At 46.0% G+C, this 23289-nt stretch overlaps 1 protein-coding gene across 3 annotated transcripts in view; it reads right to left on the bottom strand.

Moving 5' to 3' along the window:
• Window positions 1–22137, bottom strand: part of runx1t1 (RUNX1 partner transcriptional co-repressor 1) — a 38452-nt gene extending 16315 nt beyond the window's left edge. For 2 of the 3 annotated variants that reach the window (XM_086136569.1, XM_086136570.1), the window contains exons 1-3: window positions 21965–22137; window positions 4216–4353; window positions 1668–1909 (exon numbers count right to left, since the gene is read on the bottom strand). In XM_086136569.1, coding sequence (XP_085992695.1) covers window positions 1668–1909; window positions 4216–4353; window positions 21965–21992 — 408 coding nt within the window. In that variant the 5' untranslated portion in view covers window positions 21993–22137. The remainder of the gene's footprint in view (window positions 1–1667; window positions 1910–4215; window positions 4354–21964) is intronic. The other variant, XM_086136571.1, reaches the window with a different exon arrangement.
• Between the last annotated feature and the right edge of the window lie 1152 nt (window positions 22138–23289).

The following is a 23289-nucleotide window of genomic DNA, read 5'->3' as shown; positions in this document are numbered from 1 at the left end:
CCAAGGGAAACGGTAACTAAAATGTGGCATATGACAAAAATGAGTTTGACACCTCTGTTGTAATGTGTTAGTTAAAAAAAATATATATATCAAAATCGAGAACAGCCATCAAAAAAAAATTGGTAAATTCCCCCCACCCCCTATTTTAAAAGCGCTGATTTAATCGGGCCCCTGCTTTCAAGCCTGGCAGAAAATTTCAAATGGCCATTTTAAAGCTGAATTAGCAGTTCACACAAGGGTTATGCTGGTAAATTAAGGTTTCACTCCAGGGTTTGAATTAAGGTTTTAAACCACGAGTTAGGGATCCAAAATGTGCTTGAAATTAGGGTTAGGTTTTCAAAGTCGGGACTTAAAACAAGGGGTTAATGTTTGAAATTCATGTTGGAAGAACTGGGCCAAAGTTTGAAATGAGCCCTTGAAGTGTCGCGTTTGAAAAGTCGTTTGAACTCGGGGTCAAGGTTGCAAGGCGTTGACTGGAAGCCGCTACGCTAACCTCAGTGTCGCTAACGTGAATAACACTTTATTGCTCATTCTGCTTGACAAACAAAGACAATTTCCAAGCCAGGGCCTCCCTCAGCGGCAACAACAAGGAGATGGTGATTGGAAAGCACGCGCTGAGGCACAAAGACGGAAGGGGGGGGGGGTGGTGGTAAGGGAAACAAAACACGGAGCTGCGTTGCCTGCTCCTCCTCTGGCGCCCTCATTTCCCACGACTGAATTTTGTGGCATCTGTCGGCCCAGATTGCGGCTGGCTTGCCTCGCCTCGCCTCCCCGGAGCCGGCAAACCGCCTCATTAACATCGCCGCTACCTTGGAGGCGGCAGCGGGGGACGGCGAGGCTGAGGTGCGTCGCACCAGCGACAAACCAGGACGGCTCAAAAATAGCAAGCCGGCGTCCGATTCCCACCTCGCACTCGCCAACGTCGCCTTGATGTTTATTTACATTTATGTCTTCTACTCCGCGCATAATAAACGCCAAAAACTTATCGGGTAGGGTTTCAAGCAAGAGTTAGGGCTTGCAACAAGCTCGAGTCAGGTGTTCAGAGTAAGGCTCTTAGTCAGGGTTTAAAATGGGGTTTCCACCAACAGTTTGGGTTTCAAGCCAGGGTTGGGATTCCAATATAGAGTTGGTGTTTCAAAGTAGGGTTTCAAGGCAGGGTTGGGGTTTAAAATACGCATCCAAGCCAAGGTTTGGGATTCAAGCAAGAGTTGGGCTTTTCAAATAGGATTTCAGTCCAGAGTTAGGATTTCAAACCAGGGTTCGGGTTTCAAATTCAGTTCTTAGGACTCAAGTGGGGTTTTTAACGTTGGGTTAGACCACAGGCGTCAAAGTCAAGGCCCGGGGGCCAGATCCGGCCCGCCACGTCATTTTATGTGGCCCGCGAGAGCAAATCATGTGTGTCAACTTTCATGATCCTTTTTGAAATCTGTACCGAAATGTCAGATTGTCACAGGTAATAAATAACGTTGAGATTTTGCATCGGCCCTCCGAGGGAAGCCGTAACTTCGAAGTGGCCCGCGACAAAAAATGAGTTTGACACCCCTGTGATAGGATTCGGTTTTATAAGGAAGGTTTCAAGATCAGGGTTTCAAATAAAGTTTGGGGTTTCAAGCCAGTGTAGGGATGGGGTTCCAAAGTTTGCTTTGAAGCGCGCGTGCGTTACTCACCACCAAGCCGAGGACAAGCGTGCGCACGCGTTCGCCGATCTCGGGCGAGATGTCGTTTCCAAACTGCTGCAGCGTGGTGAGGAAGCGCTTGAGCTTGCTCAGCTGCCGGGCGCCGCACGCCGGAGGCAGCTGCTGATTGGCCAGCGACGACGACGACGAGCCTGGCCCATTGCCGTAGCCGTTGGGCGGCGACGGCGCCCCGTTCAGCGCCGTGGGCGAGTGGCTGCTGCTGCCATTCGTCACTGGGAAACAAAAGCGCAGGGCAGGCCGGGTCAATGAACTCATCACATTCACATTTCGGGTTCATAAAGTTTCAGTTCAGTGCTGTCTTCAGTGCTTCCGCTCCGCCATGATTGTTCATTAAATTCTCTCAAATCCGACAGTGCGCCTTTCATCCGATGCGCCTTATATATCAATCAATATTGTGATTTCTTGGACGTAGTATTTTAACTCATTCACTCCCAAAGACGTATTTAAATGTATTTTCAGACTTTTCTGAAGCCATTTTCAGACCCTTTTCAAGTACAGTCAATTTAAATGAGGAGCTGGGATTAAATGTGTGGTGTCTGAAAAGACATCTAAATGCGTCTTTGGGAGTGAATGAGTTAAATGTTCTGCCAAGCGCTTTGTTGCAGCTGCAGTGGTTGTGAAAGCGAGATGTCAATAAAGCTGTTTTGTATTGTATTCAGGAAACTCTATTTATCCTCATGGGGTAATTTGTATTGCATTCTTTGAACGCAGCTCCATCTAGTGGACGCATAGCGCAACCGCAGCCACTATTGTAGCTTCTATTCCATGTGCCTTATAATGCGGTACGCCCCATATATAAAAATAGTTTGGAAATTTATTGAAGGTGCGCCTTATACTCCGACGCGCCTTATAGTGCGGAAAATACGATAACTTTGGCGGCAATGTGACATATCGATACTGTATACTTTCATAACTTTGCTGCTGTGAATTGGGAATTTCTCCATTGCGAGACTAATAAAGGTTTTCTTATCTTATATCCATCCACTTTCTGATATGCTTTTCCTCATGAGGGTTGTGGGCCTCACACCTAGAGACAATTTAAAGCAGGGGTGTCAAACTAATTTTTCTTGCGGGCCACATTGTAGTTACACTTTCCTTGAGAGGGCCATTATGACTGTGAATTTTGTAAAACCGTATACATGTTTAATCACCTCCACATATTACATATTCAGCGCACAACAAATTGGTGGATAACTAGTTTTGAAATCAGAAGTCAAGAATAATGGTTTGTTCAGCCATTGCTTGTATTAATGTAATAAGTACATTAAAAATATCTCGATGTTATGATGGATTTCATATGACAATTTGAAATTTTGGTTCAGACTTGAGCAAGCATCATGGAAAAGTTGACATGCTTAATTGGCCTCACAAAATGATATGGCGGGCCAGATCTGGCCCCGAGCCTTGGGTTTGACACCTGTGTTTTAAAGTGTTCCATTAACCTGCCACGTTTGTTTTTGGAATGTGGGAGGAAACCGCAGTACCCGGAGAAAACCCACGCAGGCATGGGGAGAACATGCAAACTCCACACGGGAAGGCCGGAGCGGGGATCGAACCCTGCACCATTGCACTGTGAGGCGGACGTGCAAACCAGTTGTCCGCCGTAGTTTGTGAATGTACGTTTTCGCATCAAAAATTGTTGCATCTTTATCCCTTTTTAAAACACCACTGAGGATTTTTGAGGGGAAATAATTTTGGCATGAAAACTCAAGTGTGTGTGTGTGTGTGTGTGTACAGGGGCTGACTGGATTGTGTGTGTTTTCAATTAGATGAAGAGGCCCCTCCCCCTCTGGCTGACATCCAAACAAGCGATGCTCCAGCGTCACATCTGCTAAAAATTGAAGTCACATGGCAAATCAAAGAAAGAAAGAGGTTCCGATAGATAGACCCCCCCCCCCCACACACACACCATCCGCCATGTTTAATTGCGACATGTTTTCATTGGGAAGGAGGAATCCAACAGCTTTGATTTACTGGCTCCCAGGAACGTGTCAATACTGGCCTTTGATAAGTGAAGCAGACAAACGTGGAACAAATTGTTATGGTGCTATGGCCTTTCAGCATCATACCAGGATGGTTGATATCTGACCCCCCCCCCCCCCCCCCCCCTCCCAAAAAAATCTCATATGGTTTGGAGAAAGAACCCTTGGTGCCTTGGAACAAAAATAATAATAATAATAAAAAAGCTGTCTCATTTCTGCTCTTTTGACACCCTACCACTGTGGTTTACACGCACATTTTGGGGTGCCAATATGTCGCAGCGTTTGATGTTATTTGGGTATTTGGCTTGGAGGTGTTATTTTGGCAGCCTTCGTCAAGATCGTAAAGGGCAGGGTGTCAAAAAGTGAGATCATTAGGGACCATTTCCGACGCTGCAGCCCCAAAACCAACAGATACTACACTCTCATTCGTGACACCCACGTCACTCACCAAGCCAAGTCGCGCCTTTTCAAGCCACACACATTCATAGTCACAGAATTCTCTCCAATTACTGGCTGTGGAAAAGTGGGGTACTCACGAGTAGTGGGGGTGTAGGAGCTGTTTCGGGGGGCTCCTTGAGTGCTGGGCGGGGGCGGCATGGCGGGCGGGGTCAACCTGGACTGTGTCTTGACATCCGCAGGTGAGTCGGGCATGGTGGAGCGCTTCCCAAGGCCACCTGTCCAAAAACGGAAGGACGTCATGGAGGCGGGCGGACGGCGAGCAAACGCGCGGTGTCGTGACAGTGATGCATATGCCGGCGTTCGGCGATCGCTCATTCCCGCACCATCTGTTCCTGCCTGCTGCGCTGCCACTTGCCACTTTTTGCATCAAGTAGCAAGGACGGGCGGAAAGATAAAACCGGCGATGGTGTGCTTACATTTTTGAGAATGCAGAGAAAAAAAAACAACAAAAAAAAAATACCGCGGCCTTGTGTCGCTCGCTTTCGGCTCGTCGCCTTGCGTCTATTAAAGGTGAAGGTTTGGGTGGCTGTTACTGTGCTGAAAAGCGGTACCAATGACATTCGATTTTCATCCCCGTCCATGCATAATTCACAAATACACCTTAAACAACCTTGAAACCAAAGCTGGCGCGGCAGCACGGCCGGCGTGTTAAGACTTAAAGAGATGCGCTTAACGCGCATCTCTTGTCCATTTAATAGCAGCGGCCTCGTTCGCCGCCGGACACTCCCCCGACCGGTCAGCTATCGACGTGCGCAGGCAAGCCTTAATGGAAAACGCTTTGACTTTGCCCAAGTAGCTTTACGACTTCTCCAAAGTGCTGCGGCCGGGGAAATTGATGGACACGGAGGAAGGGCGGAAGGAAGCCACCATTAAGGATGAGAGCGGCCTCTTCAAATTATTGACGTGGGGCCGCAAGTGTTTGCCGGGCGGTTGGATACGATCCCGTGGGAGGGTTATAGCTGTTCATTAAACGCACTTACTGAATTGTTGTTCACGATGCAAGGCATCTTCGCTTGGACGACTTTTTGTTTTGCGTAAGCTAGTCAAAAAACAAAAAAACAAAAACAAAAGCGGTTTATTGGCACGCACCGTTGAAGTTCACTGTCAAGCTAAATGTACAGCAAAGAGAATTGCGTGTAGCGTACAAGGGATAAATTCTTTATCCTCCGTGGAACACGACGACTATTTCCGCGTTTTGCTGTCAAACCCACGTGTGGAATGTGTTTTGAGTTACCATGTGTTCATGGAAGGCATTAAAACTTACAAGTCAAGGTACCGCTGTATGAGCGCATCAGGATTGCGAAAATATCATTTGAAGCTAAGAAAAATTCACAGTGACCGAGAAGTTTCTTTTTCTAGGGCGTTGCGTCCAGGAGAGCGGACTGTGATGGTGCTTTGAAAAGGAGGACATGAAATTTGAGAAAGGCTGTTCAAAATGCATCTTTGGACTTGTCGCGATACTGAGCGGGATAAAAGTTTCGGAAAAGATGTTGAAAAAAAATTCACAATGACATCATGGTTACTCCCCCCCCCCAAAGTGTGTGCCGAGGAGACGGGGTGCGCACACCGCAGCACCCCTAAAGACTGGAGTAGAACAAGCAGAGCCTCTTTTAAATCCACCATGAGACATTTATCAAAGGCTGAACCGTCAGAGCATCACAGCAAGGATGTCCCTGGGCTTACATCAGCCGTTGGCCGCACCACGCTTTTAGGCTCGTCCGTGTTTACCAAATCTTTCTCTTGCCCCAAGAAAGGCGAGTCGCACACGTTGTTGCCGAGGTTACACGCGCGTTGCATCACTCAGGCCCCCAAACAAGGCTGCCGCTTCTGCAATCAAGACCTTTCTGTAAGGAGCTGTAAAGGGGGTGCGCCGAGCCCGAGGTCACAAACTGACGAATAAGAAACCTGGCACGCTGGTAGACCCTCTTGTATTTTGGGAAAAAAACAAGACACGCGCACACACACTGACAAATGTGAAGGGCTGCCTTTTACACTACCTCCAACATTGAAAAATGGTGCACCCCTTAAAAGAATACCAATTCAAAACCTGATCAAAACGTGACCATTTAAAAGAAAACTTAGTTAGCCATTGAACTAGACCAGGGGTGGGCAAACTTTTTGGCTCGGGGGCCGCATTGACTTTTAAAATTTGACAGAAGGGCCAGGTCAGCACGAGCTATGGTACATTAAAAAATAAAAAAAACTGCTTTTGTTGACGGTCCATATCAAACATCAACAGAACAAAAGCATGAAAGTACTGTATTAATATACTTTTTTAAAATGACGACAGTGTTGTTGATGACCTATTTTAGCCTGTGCATTTCTGCAGATGGGTTGTGATCAGACCAGTAGAAGTAGAGCGATACAGAGGTCCTAGGTGGTCGAAAAGATCCCGCCCCCCCTCCCTGTGTTCTGCAACTTCAAGTCAATGCGCCACCTGGCGGTGAAATGCCTGTCATTACAAGTCCAATTGAAATGAATGCAATCATTCACATCGAACCTGAATTGTGGACCGACCTTCGGCGGGCCGGATTAAAAAGACCAACGGGCCGGATTCGGCCCGCGGGCCGTAGTTTGCCCACCTCTGAACTAGACGCACTCCCAGGAATGCACAGGCCAGTTTTATCGGTATCGACGCTTAATGTGAAATGTGCTGAGGAGGTGCGCCGAGCATGAGGTTACAAACAGACCAATGTTGCCTTTCCACAAAATGTCCAACACACCATTTTAGGCAATCATTTTACCCCACGCAATTGTGAAGCGCAGCCTTGCGCACCACTACCCTATTTCCCAAAACGGCACACCCGCAAGGAAAAACAAAAACGGAGCTGAACACCTTCCTGTCAATTCCAAGACATTTTTTTTTCATAGGTTTTGATAATCCAGGCATTCAATCCTCTGTACGTCTATGTATTTTTAAATTCATCCCCACAGTCTAGAACAGCCAGTCGCACACCCATTTCAACATCCCAAGATGGGACACCCCACAGCACACCCCCTAAACACCCAAAATCATCATGCAAATGCGATCAAATGAAATGCAAAGTCAACATTTTGGTGTTGAAATATAAAACAAAGCCTTTGTTAAAACCAAACCACATGTGGTCAAACGTAAGTAACGTACAATGTGAAACTCCATAGACGGGCCTGAAGAAATAAACATCAATGGTACGCTATACGAAACCTTCAAGCAAATGCTCCTTTTAATTTGGAAGATAATGTAGCATCAAAGACAAAAGACAAATATAGGAAAGAAAGAGTACCGTATTTTCACGACTATAAGGCGCCATTAAAAGTCTAAAATTTTCTCCAAAATGGACAGGACGCCTTATGATGCGGAGCGTCTTGTCTATGCGCTAAGTTCCAAAACCTGACTGACAGCCGACACGCTGTTTATATAGAGAAAAGGCAGAAGTGACTGTGGACAGGCATGCGGCAAAGAAGTCGGCCAATCAGTGAAGGGTGGGCGTGTATATATACACATATGGAGAGCGAGAGAGAGAAAAGGCAGATGTGAGTGAGGACAGGCATGCGGGGAAGAAGTCCGCCAATGGGTGAAGGGTGGGCGTGTAAGTGGACGCTAAAGGTACGCCCCAAGCAGGTACCAACACCTGTATAGAGTGTGGCTATGTGCATTGTTGCAAAACAACTTCGGTTTTGGTTTCTAAGAACCCCCGAAAATAAATTCTACTAAGAGACACGCCTACGAAGCTCAGTTCAAACTTCAAGCCATCGGTTATGCTTTTGGCATGCACTCTGAGCTTGCCGTTATTCCCGGAGGCTTGACTAAATAACTCCAACCGCTGGACATCGGCATCAACCGGGCGTTCAAAGTAAAGTTGCGAACGGGCGTTCAAAGTAAAGTTGCGAACGGCATGGGAACAATGGATGATCGATGGCAAACACAACTTTACAAAGAGTGAGAGGCAGCGCCGGGCGAGTTACGCCACAATTTGCGAATGGATTGTGGCTGCTTGGACGAACGTGTCTGCTTGCACTGTTGTTCGAGTTTTTGGCAAAGCCGGCATCATTTCATCATTTCGGCATCATTTCTTCTAATGAGAGTGACTGACAACGAGAGGGAACACGGCGTTTTTGATGGATTACCGGTACTTGCACAATTGTTCAATTCTGATACAGAGGATGAGGACTTTGATGGATTTCTGGGTGATGATTGATCGAAAAACGTGAGTACATTGTACAATGGCTAAATAAAATACAACGGAACTCAGTTTTAGTTCCGTTGCCTTTTTAAAAACGTGTTTTTAGCTTGTATCTGTATGTCTTGGCATGCTACCGTATGCTTCAAGCTAACGTGTTTTTAGCGTGCGCGCATGCATGCCGTATGTTTAAGCTGGCGTATGTTTGTCTCTGTGTGCCCTGCGATTGGCTGGCAACCGATTCAGGGTGTCCCCCGCCTACTACCCGAAGACAGCTGGGATAGGCTCCAGCATCCCCCGCGACCCTAGTGAGGATTAAGCGGTTCGGAAAATGGATGGATGGATGGATGTTTTACCACTTTAAAATTGCGCCCAATAATACAGTGCGTTTTGTCTATGTGTAAAATACAGAAATAGCACCCATTAATGAGACTGCGCCCAACCATACGGTGCGTCGAATGGTCGTGAAAATACGATACTCATGGTTATACGAATTTGGACGTTCCACGATCAATTCATTTCAAGTTTAGAGTAGGTTTGTTAGCTTCGCGAGTTTTCGAAAAAAGCCTCATTTTAGTTGAGTTTTTATCAGCTATTTTCGTTTTATTTGATTATTAATTAATATTTATTTAGTAATTATTTTTAATATTTTATTTTAATTAGCATCAAGTTTTTTTTCCCAACAAGGGGTAAAAAAAATGTTTCAGGTAATTTTAAAACATTTAAAACCATGGTTTCAATCTTTTTTGAAAATGTTCATTTAGTTGGGAGTTATTTTGCTTCGTTTGCTCGAGAATATTGTTCAAGGTTTAGCATAAGACAGTTTGTATTTGCATCGGTTAGTCCACATTCCAAACAATGACCGAATAAATCAAGAAAAATGCTCACAAACCAGCATAGTTGCGGAACCTTTTCACATTAGCGCTCAACATTTTGCTCGCCGGCGTCGGGCCAAAAATTTTCCAAGCGATGACGGCGACCGCTGTGGACAGCATTTAGAAAGGACCGTCAGCTCTTTCATCTTTCAACTCGAGTGACAGTTCAAAGATGGCAAAGCCTTGTGACATCGCTTCTGTTCTTCTCGTCACAAACGGCAAAATCCTTGTGACATTTGTTAGTCGCCTACAGATCGTTTCAAACACGACAACTTTTTTATTTTTTTGATCATCGAATGCCGAATGTAAAGAATGTGCGAATTTGCATCGAAACAAACACGTGCCGAATAGATGTTTGCCGTCGGGCGGAAACCTCGTTTGTCCAAAACTCCAAATATACTCAACTCGATATTTTGGCCAATGAGGACGAGCTGAGGGACAGGTGACAGATTTGAGTTTTCCACACACCCGCACACACACAGCAGACAGATGGAGCTGCATGCAGAGCGTGTCCCATCAAGCTCCGCCCACCTGTCACGAAGATGCATGGATGCAGCGCCCCAACCGCCAGCCTCGGCGCACCCCCGCACCACCGCGCACACACCCCGGATTGGATTCGCTCCGGGTTTGCTGGCAATATAAAAGCACGCTAAAGCTTTCTCACCAGATCCACCAAACCTTAAATGACACTCCACCTTAACGACGCGTGTCGTCACGACTGCCCCCCCCCCCCTTTTTGTTTTTTGGGTGCGTTATGATCGTTGCGGTAAAACCAGGATAACATATCAAATGACTCGTATTTCCAATTCAAATGTTCAATTGTTGTTCGGAATAGATTCGGCATCCGAGGGGACGCACTGGCAAATCTTTTCGTGGTCGGAGTTGATACGGCACAGGACGGCGAGGGTCAAAACTGCTTCGTAAGCTGCTATTCCTGTGAGTTTTGTGAAATCGGATTAGAATACCCCATCATCAGTGCTGGTTTTGTATTGTGTCAGCAACGAGTTAAATCAAGTTAATGTGGTTTGATGCTAATCTATTTATTGATTTTTGCCCAGTATTTTACAGTTTTGTATTTTTTCCAATTGAACATATTTCGACGCTTTGTTTGATGCTTTTCTTTGAAAGAAGTGCAGGAATTTTTCCATCTGTGTTTTAGGTTCTTGTCGGAATGCTTTACAGTTTTTATTTTATTTTTTTAAACATAAAATATTTTACCCATCAAATTGAGCCAACGCTTTGGGTTCCCCGGATATACCCTACCACTGCTGGCTGTATCCCATCGGCAGGTTGCCAAAAATCGGCACAACATAAGGGCGTTATTTACATTTTGACGTTGGCGGGCGGGCGGGTGGGGAAGGTTGGGAGAGAGCGTAATGAGCCAACGAATCCTGACACTCTTGTGCATCCTGCTGCAGTGTTTATACTATGCCGAGCCAGCAAAAAGACATAACGAGATTCATCAATGGCACGCTGAAGGTCTGAACGCCATCTGGTCCATCGCACAAATATTAACACACACACACACACACAAGTCTTAACACTACCCACATACACACACAGACACACACACGCGAGCACGATGGCCAAGAAAACATATGTAGTGTCGAACATCAGTTGTCCTTTGCTGTTTTGCCTCAAAATAAACAAATAAATAAGTGGAGGTGAAGTCTGATGTCTGTCGTTGCCATCTGCGGCAGCCCTGGAGCAAAAAGAAGATTAACAGTTCTTAAAAAGTAATGTACAAAAAAAATAAAAATAAAATAACAATAAATGAGAAAAAAGTCATTTCAATTGGAACCGCATTGACTGTAATTTTGGTCGCATACAGACCAGAGAAAGTCCCCCCCCCCCCCCCAAAAACCCCGCCGACAAGAAACACAAAGGGACAGAGCCCTGTTATGAATAACACGCGAGTTAACGTACACCACTCATCAAAAGAGGTTCACACCAGTGTGTGGATGCCACAAGGTGACGGCTAAGCACTTAAAAACGGAGATGATCATAAAGCATCAACACGATGCATCTCCAAAGTAGCATGTCGTCAATGTCCTGTATAAAACATTTGTCCTTTTTTTAAAAACCTATACATTACGTGAATGTATTCCGGAGTTAAATTTATCAACACACCACCTTAGCGTGACATTCATCCATCATATTAGCTAGCATACTAGCCGCAAAAACACGCGAGCACAAAATGATGTGACACATGGGTTAAAATCCTCCAGCCTTGAGGTATCGTACCACTATCGTACCACTAAGCCAACTTACACCAACAAAAAAAAAAAAAAAAACGTCACCGCTCAGTTTTGTGGACTTGATTGTGGATGAGCGCAACAAACTCGAGTCACACTGGGAGAGTTTGCCGCCGAAGGAAGTTTAGGACAAGCTCGTGTGGCTTGGTTGGTCAGATGCGGCATCCTGCTGCTGCCCGACTGCTGCAGAGCTACAGATGGATGCCACCACTCTCTCTGGAGCCGTGCCAGCGCCAGCCAGTGAACAGCTTGCCTGGCACAGACCCCCCCCCCCCTTGCGCTGAAACAGTGGCAAACTACCCGCGCACAGATGGGCGGCCAAAATACCTCCCTCGCACACTCCCGGAGCAGCAGCACAAAAGACGTGCTGCGGTACTGCCGGAGCCGTCGCAGAGGCAGGACGGCGCCTGGGTGTAAGGGAATGCTGGGAAAGACGAGTAGTTAATACATCACAGCAGACTAGGGGGGGGTGAAACCACTCGTGGATAAATCGACTAGTCCGCATTGACATGAAAAAAGCAACAAAAGTTGATAATTCTCGAATCACACGTTTTTTGGCATTGTGTCTTCCAAAAGTATGAAAATAAGATGGTTGCAGATGAGAATGGCGGTTCGCCTCCCGGGTCCATCTTGGTGACGTAAATTGTGTGGAGAGCTCCGTTGGTCAGACGCGCTCAGCATTGGACCACTGGGCCGCCACCAATTTATTCGAAAAAACCCCCCAAACAAACCAAAAAAAACCCCTAGGTAATCAACATGCGCAATCAGTATTGATGGTCTTTTCTGGAACCTGAAAACTGTCCCAACGCTGCAATGACTTTTGATCCATCATGGTGAAAAGAAAATAGGCAGCGTAGGTCATTTCGAAAGGCAACAAAGAACAGATTCAAGTCGGAGGCTTTTGACTTTGAAGAATGACAACTGTATAACCAAACAGAGAAATATCTGCAAATAATTGACACGCAACCCAATCAGGGGTTGCAACTGCGTGCAGATGTCACAAGTGCCAAAAACATCTGGCACGTCACACAATATTGAAGCCTGACCTCACGACAGCCATGTCTATGTTCCGATTCGCCGACTCCCACGTCACTCATCGGTCCAGGCCCCGCCTTTTAAAAAGTCACATCAACGACAGCATCCCGAAGTGAAATAATTCAATTCCAACTCCAGATTCCACGAGATGGCGCCCGAGAATTAATTAAATCGTCTTTGGCCAGAGAACAAAAAGTGAAATTTTATTTTTTTCCCCACCAAATAACGAACGAAAGCCAAAGTCCAAAAACGCAACACTTGCGGTGTCTGCAGTGTTGCCACAGTGCAGCTGGCAGCAGGTCCACTTAGTGTGTGTGGTTTGGCGTTTGGGGGCTGCATAGTAGCTGGCGACGCCAACTGTGCCCCCCCCCCCCCCCAGCCGGGCACGCGGCGTCGGCGTCCAGTGAGCCCGCGCCATCTGCGACGCACGCATCCGCAAGCTCGGAGGGCACAGACGCGTGCGCGAGCGCGCGCACGCATGGATGCACAGGCGGGACGCCGGGGCGGGCGCACGGGCGCCAGGGCGCTGACAGCTCGCCATCTGTGCAACGCCACGACTTTGCGCGCCGCTGGCATTTTGCTTGCCCTTGCTTTCGCTTCCATGGACGAACACCTCCAATTTTTTTTTTTTTTAGTGTGTGTACACGTACACATGAAAAGCAATGCTGTTTTTTTGTATAATTTTTAGTATGTATCGTTGTTGTTTTTTTTTTAATCCATGAAACTATTTGACAATAAAAAAAGCGGCATTTTCTCATGTCAGTGTTTCATTTTGCAAACAAAAGACCAAATCTGGAAAAAAAAAAGGTCCAGATTTCCACCCAAAAAATCAGAATACTGCAATAAAAATACTTGAACCCAATTTTCTGCAAAAATGGCCGCCCACAATGGCTCCGTCCGAACACGAAAGCCGCCTTTCGCCACAAATACGCATCTTCCGTTTCACCTATTTTTCATCACCCCAAAAACTGCAACAAAAACAATCGCCGTCGCCATGGAAACACTCCACGCGAGCTGGGCACGTGACATCCAAAAAACGCTTATTAGCAACGAAAAATGAAGCGCTTTCACGGCCTAACCTGAAGCCCGTCTGCGTGCGATGCGGATTCTGCCGCCGCCGCCGCTGCTCGAGCTCATCGGCGAAGCTGCACCCGCGCCAACTAATGGACGTGATATCGATCCCCAACCACTTCCCGTCATCTCCCTCCTCCTCCTTCTTCTTCTTCTGTGGTGGTACCGGCACGCCCACCGCGCAGCACTCTGCCGTGCCATCCAGACATTTGAGGAACATATGTCCACACACACACAAAATAAGGCAGCAAAAGCCTCTGTTTATCTGCCCGTGTGCGTGAGAAGGTGCGCGCAGATGACTGCGAGCCAACGAGCCCGACACGCTCCCCGGTGGCCTCTTCTGCTGCCAGTAATGGAGGCGGCGGCGTAAGAGAAGCCGCGACAAATGTCATCATAACAACAACACAGACACAAAGAAGACAGAGAGGATGTGTGTCTCTTTGTGCGCAAGGACAAACAAAACGGGACTTGGCAGCGAAAAATGCCAGATTTGCTACTCGGCAACCAAATTTTGGCATGAAGACTCGGTGATGAGTTTCAAATCAATTCAAACTGCTGGATTTAAAATAACCCAATACAGGTTAAAGGCATTTGTGTTGTTTGCCTTGGTGGGTTATCTTGAACCCAGCAGCTTTAAATTTGGTTATTTTTAACCCAGCGCAAAAAAAAAAAAAAAAAAAGCTGTAATTTCATGACCACAGGGCGCACTTAAAAGTCTTAAATTGTCTCCAAAATGGACGCGACGCCGAATAAAGCGGTGCGCCATTTGGTCGTGAAAATACTTTCTCGATGACGTCTTCAATTTTTTTTTGCCCTCACACTCATTGGTATTCACGCGTCGCCCAGCCGCGAGCTGTTCGCTTGGGCTTGCCACCTCCCGGGGTGGCAAATAATCAATAAAGCGAGGGCGCAAATAGGATAAGAACGCCATCCAGACCCCCGACCGCTGCTGATTGTATCACGTCAGGCTGTTGAAAGGAAAAACAGCGGCTTCAAGACATACAACACATATGATGAGACTCAATTTAGGGGAAGGAGGGGGGGGTTGGGGGGTTATCACAGCTCTCCCTGGTGGGGGCTGATGTTGGATACACACACACACACACACACACACTCACACACACACACATATAAATGTTGCATTTCCACGGCGTGTTGGGTAAGACGCCGTGCACGAGGCTAGCCGAAGTGGTGCAAAGCGAGCAGAAGCGTGAAGACTCCCCCGTGTGTGCTGCAGGTCCCCGACCATCTGAACCCGGCTTCTCACTCCTCCTCCGCAGACTCACAATAAGGTGATTTTTTTTTTTGGGGATCCATTTTTGATGTTTGGTCTCGCTTTGCCAGCTCTTGATATGCGACACGCCTCAGCTTGGAGCACAAATTCGGCACAACGTCTTCTTGGAAAGTGCACAAGTGGAGCAACGTTCTTCCTTCACATGTGCGGGGCCCTCTGAGGAAGCCAGATAGGACGGCCAGGACAAGCCGGGAGGAGGCTCGCCTTTCCCGGTGCCATCAACCATCCTGCATCCGCGACCCAAATCGCCTGTGGGCAGGAAAAAAAAAAAACATCCTGAGCGCCATCCGTATGCTCACATCCTGAGCAGCCCGCGTTCCCGCCTGGCGCCCATCCTCTCCTGTTCCAGGTTCCTTTTCTGGTTCCTGAGCGGCAGGGCTATCTGGGTTCCTCTCATTCTGAAGGCCCATTGTGTAGCCGACCCGGTTCCTGTTGCCCGGGCCGGCGCTGTTTTCCATCAAGGCTCCGTCACCGGCGCTGTGATTGCGGCGGCTATTTTTGTGGAAACATTCCATGCGGTTGTGGCGGCTGGCCTGCTTTCTCGCACGCTTTGCGTTCCAAGCCCGTTGGGGCTCCGCTCGCAATTTTTGGGACTCCCATGTGTGACTTTGTGTTACGTTCGGAGAAAAGGGAATACGTCACTTTCCCTTACAACGATTAGCAGATTTTTTGGTAGATCCACTTATCACCAAGGCACATTGCCTCACAGCTACAAAATATTCAGTCACCCTGGCAAAAAAAACAAAACAACAAAAAACAAAACAAAAAGTCAATTGTCCCCTAATGACAGTCTTTTTTTTCCCCGTTCAAAATCCAACAAAGAGTGATGTGTAACATGTGTACTATCAGATTTTGAGGTGGAAAAAAAAAGGCATAAGTTTGTCGTTGCTTTCGGCTTGCCCTGCAAAACGTTTCCACATCTCTCCCTGTGCCTCTTTTTCCTTCACGAGCTGCTGACAATAACTAAAAACAACATCGACAACAACAACAATGTTCTTCACCCGATATGATGATCAGAATAACTTGATCACAGGCAGTTGAGATTCGGTGAGATGGGGGTTCGGGGGAGGGGGGGTGTCAATAAAGCTAACTGCCGACCTAACAACAAAGAGCGGCACTGGCAAAAGCAATTAGAGACAGTTCCTGCTTTTGGCAGTAGTATCAGAATCAATTTTGTTTGGGTATGGTTGGGATCAATAAAACCAACCTAACCTGCGCGCAAACTTGGGCCCAACTTTTTTGCGATGGTACCTTTCACTCAAGGGAAAAAGCCAGCTTTGACGGACGGCCGGTGCCTTTCACAAAAACTCCAGGTTCTACATCTTGTCGCCCTTCTGCAGGCAACAAACTTTCTTCATCACTTTCAGACCCGACGATTCAACCGCCAAGTAAGCTGAGATTTGTCAACTGCGGTGGTGTGTGTCGTCCTGCGCTTTTAACAGGTGCGCTAGCAAGCGACACGATCTCAAATCAAGATCAAGCTGTAAAGGCTTCAGGCCGCTAACAGCTAACACGGCACAGGCAGCAAGTCGTATTCATTCGGGGATGTGTTAAAAACCACTAAATTGTTTGCAGTTATGGAAACAACGAACCCCCCCCCCCCCCAAAAAAAACGAGTGAAAGACAGAAACTTATTACACTTTCTCAATACTATGACATGCTAATGGTTAGCACATGTGTGAGGCAGCAGTAGTTAAGTGGCGTGGGAGGGCCGGGGAGGGGGTTAGCCAAAAGCAGATGTTGATAAAGAGGCAGAGGTGGCGGCGTGGCTGGAAACAGATGGCTAAGGAATCATCGCCACGCAAGCCAAACCATCTCGCAACATCTGAAAAAATATTCCGAGGTAGGACGGGTTTACCCGAAATTTTTTTTTTATTGTGTCTGCGGGAGTCATTTGGTCGAGCGCAATGGAGAAAAATCGTCTCGGACAAACGCGCCTGCGAAGAAGCTTTTCAAAATCTGGGAGTAGCTCAAGCAAAATGCTGTAAACGTCGCAATGTCGGCGGGCGCTTCGACATCATTGCGTCCCGCTGGAATACTTGCCGGGGATTTATCGTCCGATGGCGGGAGTTTTTGTACACGGAATATTCGTCACCGCATAAATGGTATCTCCTTGGTCTATTTTGTCAGATTTTTTTTTCAACTTCACATAAAAAATATTTTCAACTAAAAAAAATCAGTTCTATTGAGAAATTAATTATTTGCACAGTGAATAAAAATTTCCCTCTGGATAAATGAATCGTGATTAAAAAGACACAGTTGCATCAAAATATTGTCAACTAAATAAACACCATGGAGTCATTTCTAAGAATTTTGAAGGATTTTGTCGATTTCTTTTCATTTCAAATAATATATCCCCCCCAATATTGTTGAAATACATTTTAGCAAGTAATATAAACATTTCAGGCAGAACCGATTAATCGAATAATTCAAAAAACATTTTGATGCAAAACCTCAACCTGGAAACGTTTTTTTTTCAGACTCATCACGCAGCCCAGCTAATGGCTGGCTAACATTTAGCCAATTAGCAGCTAGCCGCTCGTCTGAAGCCACGACAGCCACGTCTACATTCTGATTCGCCGACTCCCACGTCACTCACCGGGCTAGGCCTCACCTTTTAAAAAGACCTCCACCTCATACACACATTTTGTTGTTCAAATCCTTTTTTTATCCAAATCCAGGAGCTAATCGGAAACATAATCAGTTCCACCAATATTTGTTAGCTACAGCCTTTTACATGTTGTAATTGTGCCAAAATATGGAATCATGTAAAAATAACTGAGCTTTCCGACTAAATTCTTGTCGACTGACACGAACGAGTTTTGCTATTTTCAGCACAACTTTTCCGGAGAGCAACGCGCACCAAATTAAATTGTTTGTTTGGTGGGGCATCACGCTCCACTTTCCTCCCGATATGACAATCTTCTGTAATTGCGCCACTTCCTGGTTTAGATGAAGTTAAACAAAATAAGGCTTTTAACTCTCGACTGCATGGAGAGAAAATTGACCGTTTTGTTTGTCCCCGAAACGTCTGCGCCCGTTTTCCTTTCAAGCACTTTCCACAATGGCCGTTTTCTTTTTTTTTCACGTGGGAGACTGGCTGTCAGACGCGTCAACAAGACAGTTGGTGGCTATTGTATGCTGGCGACACAAAACGCTGCCACCTCGCCACCTTCGTCAAAAAATGTATTCCGTTTCAGAGTGGGGTCACTAATGCGTATTGATGTTATGTGCAACAACAGGTTGCTATTGATGAGCGGGAAAGGGACTTTTTTGTTGTTGCGAAAAAGTCTTTATGCCAGAAAATGTCTGAATGCTGATTTTAAAAAATACGAGACAACACTATGCACATTGAAATGATGTCAAGATAATTATCATGGCAAATGGAGTCAGATGAAGAATTATAAAAAAACAAGAATTTTTACAGGGGTGATTTAAAAAAAAGGATGTCTTCCATATTTCTAAAAAAAACATCTCAATAAGATTCAAATGTTGAAGCAATAATAACAGTAGACGGTGAGGTGTTTTTTTTGTTTTAAATGGCTGGAAAAAAAGGGCATTGTAATTAGTGTAGCACTTGCATTTTTGGGATGACCAAAAATGTTACCTACTGTGATGGCATTTGTATTTTTTTTCTGAATCAATGGTGTGGTGTTTTTCTTTTTTTTTTTTTTAAAATGTCCTAGATGTAAAAATCATCCTTTTGAACGGGGTCAATTCTACCAAAAATTCTGAAGATTTTTGAACAAAACATGCACTGTAATTAGTGGAAAAATCAAAGTCTATTCTTTCAACATCAATGAATGCTGATGAAACAAATATGCACAAATAACTTTTTTTTTTCCAGAATGACTGCAGTCAGTTCTACCAAGAATTTTGAAGAATTTTACATCCATAAAAAATTTTGTTCATCGGTAAAAATAAATGGAAGTTTTTTTCAAATGACTTAATGATAATTAAAAGATGAATATTTCATTTCATTTCCCCCTCTCTCTACCCCGATACCAGTACAAGCATTCACTGAGGTACAACGAGTGCTATCGATACATCACATTTCAATAAACACCCTGACAAACGATTATAAACAAAGACCCTTCTTCGGTTCCGACCCACGTGAAGATTCGCCGATGGGTCAAAACACCGCAGTCGAGCACCAACTACCGGTGATGAGGACTTTACGTCAGATTTCCTTGGCCTTTAAGTATCGAGTAACCGATACTGTACTGCAGATTGAAATAAGGCCGATATCGGCCTGATGCAGATTTGCTCATCACCTAGTACTGTGGCTAGAATACAAAATGAAATATTGTCAGGAGCGTTTTCGGCTCCCTTAAACCCTTTCATACACCCTGTAACCTGATAACCTGTCCACTATAATAACCGCTGTCCCTGAAAGGGTTAAACCTCGGAATCCTTCCCCAAAACACAGACATACACATTCCCACACTCTTGACATTGTCTCTCCAATTTTTTGTGTGCAGAACTGAGGTAATACCAGGTAACATCTTCACTCTTTTTTGACAGACCATACAGACACCTGCACACTAACACAATCACATCCAGCAGCTTATCTTTTTGGAATAAGAAGAAAATAAGAAAAGGGGCTTGTCAGGATGGGCACAGTGTGTGTGTGTGCGTGTGTATGTATGAAGGGAAGGCAATGTGTATTAGGGCGATTACAATATCAGCAGACTCCAGATGGAGGCAGGAAAATAAACAGTGCGAGAGGGACAGGACAGACATCTGTGTGTGTGTGTGTGTGTGTGTGTGTGTGTGTGTGCGTGCGTGCGTGCGAGCAAGCGTCCGAGAAAGTACAGTTAATTAGCGAATGCGTGCGACTCAATCCCAGTCTGTAGAAAGCGCCTTGGGAGAGCTGCGTATGTGTTTGTGGACTGCAAATGGTAGAAATTGGTCATTATGGAGCTGGAAATAATCTGTCGCATCATTTCTGAACCGCACGAGTCCGTTTGTCACATTTCGACAAATTTAACCTCAGTGGTGGGAGACTCAAGTCACATGACTTGTACTGAAGTGTGTATGATTGTGGGAGCGCTCTGCTTTTGAAAATGTGGACTGGAGATTTGCGTTTCGGATAAAAATCAGGGAAAAAGATTCCACATTGAAGGTTTGCGGGAGCTTAAAGATACAACAAGTCGGACATCAACGGTCATCTGCCACAAGAAAATCCCAAAAGATCAACTTCTGCCTTCGCTTGAGCTGGTCAAAAATACAAAAGTCCAGATAGCGTTGATGCTACATGCTAACACTGAGCGCAAACTGCAAATAAGTAAGATTACACGACTTGCTTTATTATTCACTTAACCAAAGCATATACTTGACTTGACTTGCGTGAAAATTAGTCAAGACTCACCTTACCTGGCGGGATTTTTGCCCTGGCAAACTGGGACTAACCGTTAGCGCTTAGCGGCTAACATTCCCACCCGCCAATAAAATGGTGCTGTTGTGCTCACTCTTGACATTAAATAAGACCCTCATGTAGGCACACTTCTAAGCTCGATAACACACACACACACACACACACACACACACACACACACACACACACACACACACACACACACACACACACACACACACACACACACACACACACACACACACACAAACGCCCAGGCCCTTAACACCCTCTTTCACCGCTGATGAAATTCAATAAGCGGCGACGAGCACCACTCTCTCGCTGATAACCATCGATGGGTGTATTGATCGACACCGTCACACAAATGCGCACGCACACACACACACACACACACTCCTGTCAATAACACACACTGCGAGACTTGGCAAAGTCCTTCCAATCCATACATGCATGAGGTACAACAAAAAGTCAAATACATCACAATCGTGCAGTGAAAATAACAAGAAGACATTTTTCAACGAATTCTGGTGATTGTTTTTTGTACACAATCCTACTAAATTTAGTCAAAGGATTTTGCAGATAAAAAAGTGTGAAATTAGTAGGAAAATGGCATTTTTCACGAGGTGATATAAAAAGAAGTAGTTTTTTGTTGTTGTTAGAAATCTAGGGGGAAAATTTTAGATTTTCCAGCATATCTCGTCGGATTTGCCATGAAGAAAGCTCAGAATTTGCCTTTCTTCCCACAGGAAATAATCGAGACAAATAATCAGTCTCTCCGCCGCTCCGGCGTGCAGCCACAACATGTTTGCAAGGCCATGTGCGTGCATGCATGTTTGACCTCGTGGCCCAATAAGGTGGGGGAGGGGGAGCGCAGGGGGGGGGGGGCTTGCTTGCATGGGCAGCGTGTGCCAGGTGTGCGGTGGGTTGCTGTCCAGGCAGATGGCCACATGGAAGCGGCACTAGTGGATGCTTGCAAGGGGATGTGAGCGCCGCAAGACAGTGTTCGGCTAGCACCAGCTTGTTTATACACTGTGTGTGTGTGTGTGTGTGAGCATGATTGCATCGCATCTGTCACACACACACACACATACACACAGTCCTTGCATCGCATCTCTCTCTCACTCACACACACGCACACACACAAAGTAACAACCTGCACTCTTTGTTTACCTTTCAGTTATTCCCCCTTTCCACACACACACACACATATATATATCACTCCAGGTAATAGCCTGACCCACTAAACAATTCCCAGTATTGTTGCCAATAAACAATTCTGCACAAATGAAAAATGTATGCAATGTTAAAAAAAATAAGGTGGGGGCGGGCGCCATTTATAACTATTTATCTCATCATCTGCATCATTGTACCATCACACCAACAACATCTGCGCGTATAAAAACAAATCAACAATATTCCCATTGGGGTCCAAACAGCCGGGAACCCGTTAGACTGCTGTACAGGCATACACAAACAGACAGAGATAGAGGGAGGCAGCCCCACGCAGTGACACCCATACAAGAACGCATCGTGCAAAAAAAAAAAAAAAAAAGGGACTTTTAAATGAGCATTTATGAAAATCGCCGTTTTGGGAGCAAATGTGCAGGAGCAAGCATGCCAGGTGCTGTCTACTTCTTGGAAAGAAGCATCATATATGCACACCTCAAATCCTTCCACGTCTCCGCACATCCAACTGTCATCATTTTGTGGCAACGTGACGGAGGAAAAAAAAAAAAAACAATAACAAAACCCGACTTACACTGAAAGGAGTCGGAGATTCTCACCATGCGGCACGTCGGTGTGGGATTTGCGGGGCGGTTCTCGGGAAAGGCACCGGCGGCTCCGGGGCCCCGCAGCCGGACGGAGGCTCACTCTCGACGGCGTGTACTTCCCAAAAAGTCCGTATGGTGGATGGGTGGAGTGGGGGTCGGGGTGGGGGGGAGTTTGTAAGGGGGCAGGCAAGCGGAAGCGCGTGACAAGTGAAGGGAAGGGGGCAGGAGGCAGGCAGGCTCCCGAAATCCGTGCAAACGTCGACGAAGGAGGACGACTCCCGTTCGGGGGGTAATTTGGCACACGCGCTCGCCGCGCTTGTGTGGCAGAGCAGCGGTGCTCTCTCTGATTTGGACAGGCTGCGCACGCAACGCCAGGTGGCGAGGGGGCGGGGCCAAGAGCAGCGACTCGCTCTCTGATTGGACCTCAATAAAGTTTTTGCAAAAATCATGAGAAAGATAAAATGATAATTTAAAAAAGTGTTCACCATCAATGTTTTCGACCCATGTACAAAGAATTAAAAAGGATTGCAAGAATCAAAATAAATTTGATAAGGACGTTTTATGGGGAGAAATAATATAAGATAACCTTTATTTGTCCCACACTGGGGAAATGTGCAATTATATATAATATTATTTTATATACATATATATTTAATATTATATTGCAATTATGCAAAAACAGTTATTTATAATACGGGCGGCCTGGTTGTCCAGTGGTTAGCGCGTCGACATCACAGTGCAGAGGTACCAGGTTCAATTCCAGCTCCAGCCTCCCTGTGTGTACTTTGCATGTTCTCCCAGGGCTTGCGTGGGTTTTCGCCGGGTACTCCGGTTTCCTCCCACATTCCAAAAACATGCATGGCAGGCTGATTGAACACTCGAAATTGTCCCTAGGTGTGAGTGTGAGCGTGGATGGTTGTTCGTCTCTGTGTGCCCTGCGATTGGCTGGTAACCGGTTCAGGGTGTCCCCTGCTTACTCCCCGAAGGCGGCGGGGATCGGCTCCAGCGCACCCCGTGACCCTTGTGAGGATAAAGCGGATCAGAAAATGGATGGATGGATAATTATTTATAATCAGGGAAAAATGGCATTGACAGAATGAACAAAAAAAAAAACCCACCCCAATCAATTTCTATAAAGTTAAAATATCTGAGTTTCATGAAGATAACGGCGCCAAAAAGAAGAAGCTAAAGTCTTATTTGCAGGATAGCGCAAAAACTACCACTATTTCCACAAAGCTACAGGTTTAAAGGTTAACTTCTCGTTTCATGGCAGGTGGCACCAACTTTGTAATGTGCACTGCCCCCCACAGGA

The sequence above is a fragment of the Hippocampus guttulatus genome, chromosome 18, assembly GCF_054856545.1.
Source record: "Hippocampus guttulatus isolate MCC_2025c chromosome 18, RoL_Hgut_1.0, whole genome shotgun sequence".
NCBI lineage: Eukaryota > Metazoa > Chordata > Actinopteri > Syngnathiformes > Syngnathidae > Hippocampus > Hippocampus guttulatus.
The sequence above is the reverse complement of the archived record's forward strand: the minus strand, read 5'-3'. Positions and strand labels throughout refer to the sequence as shown.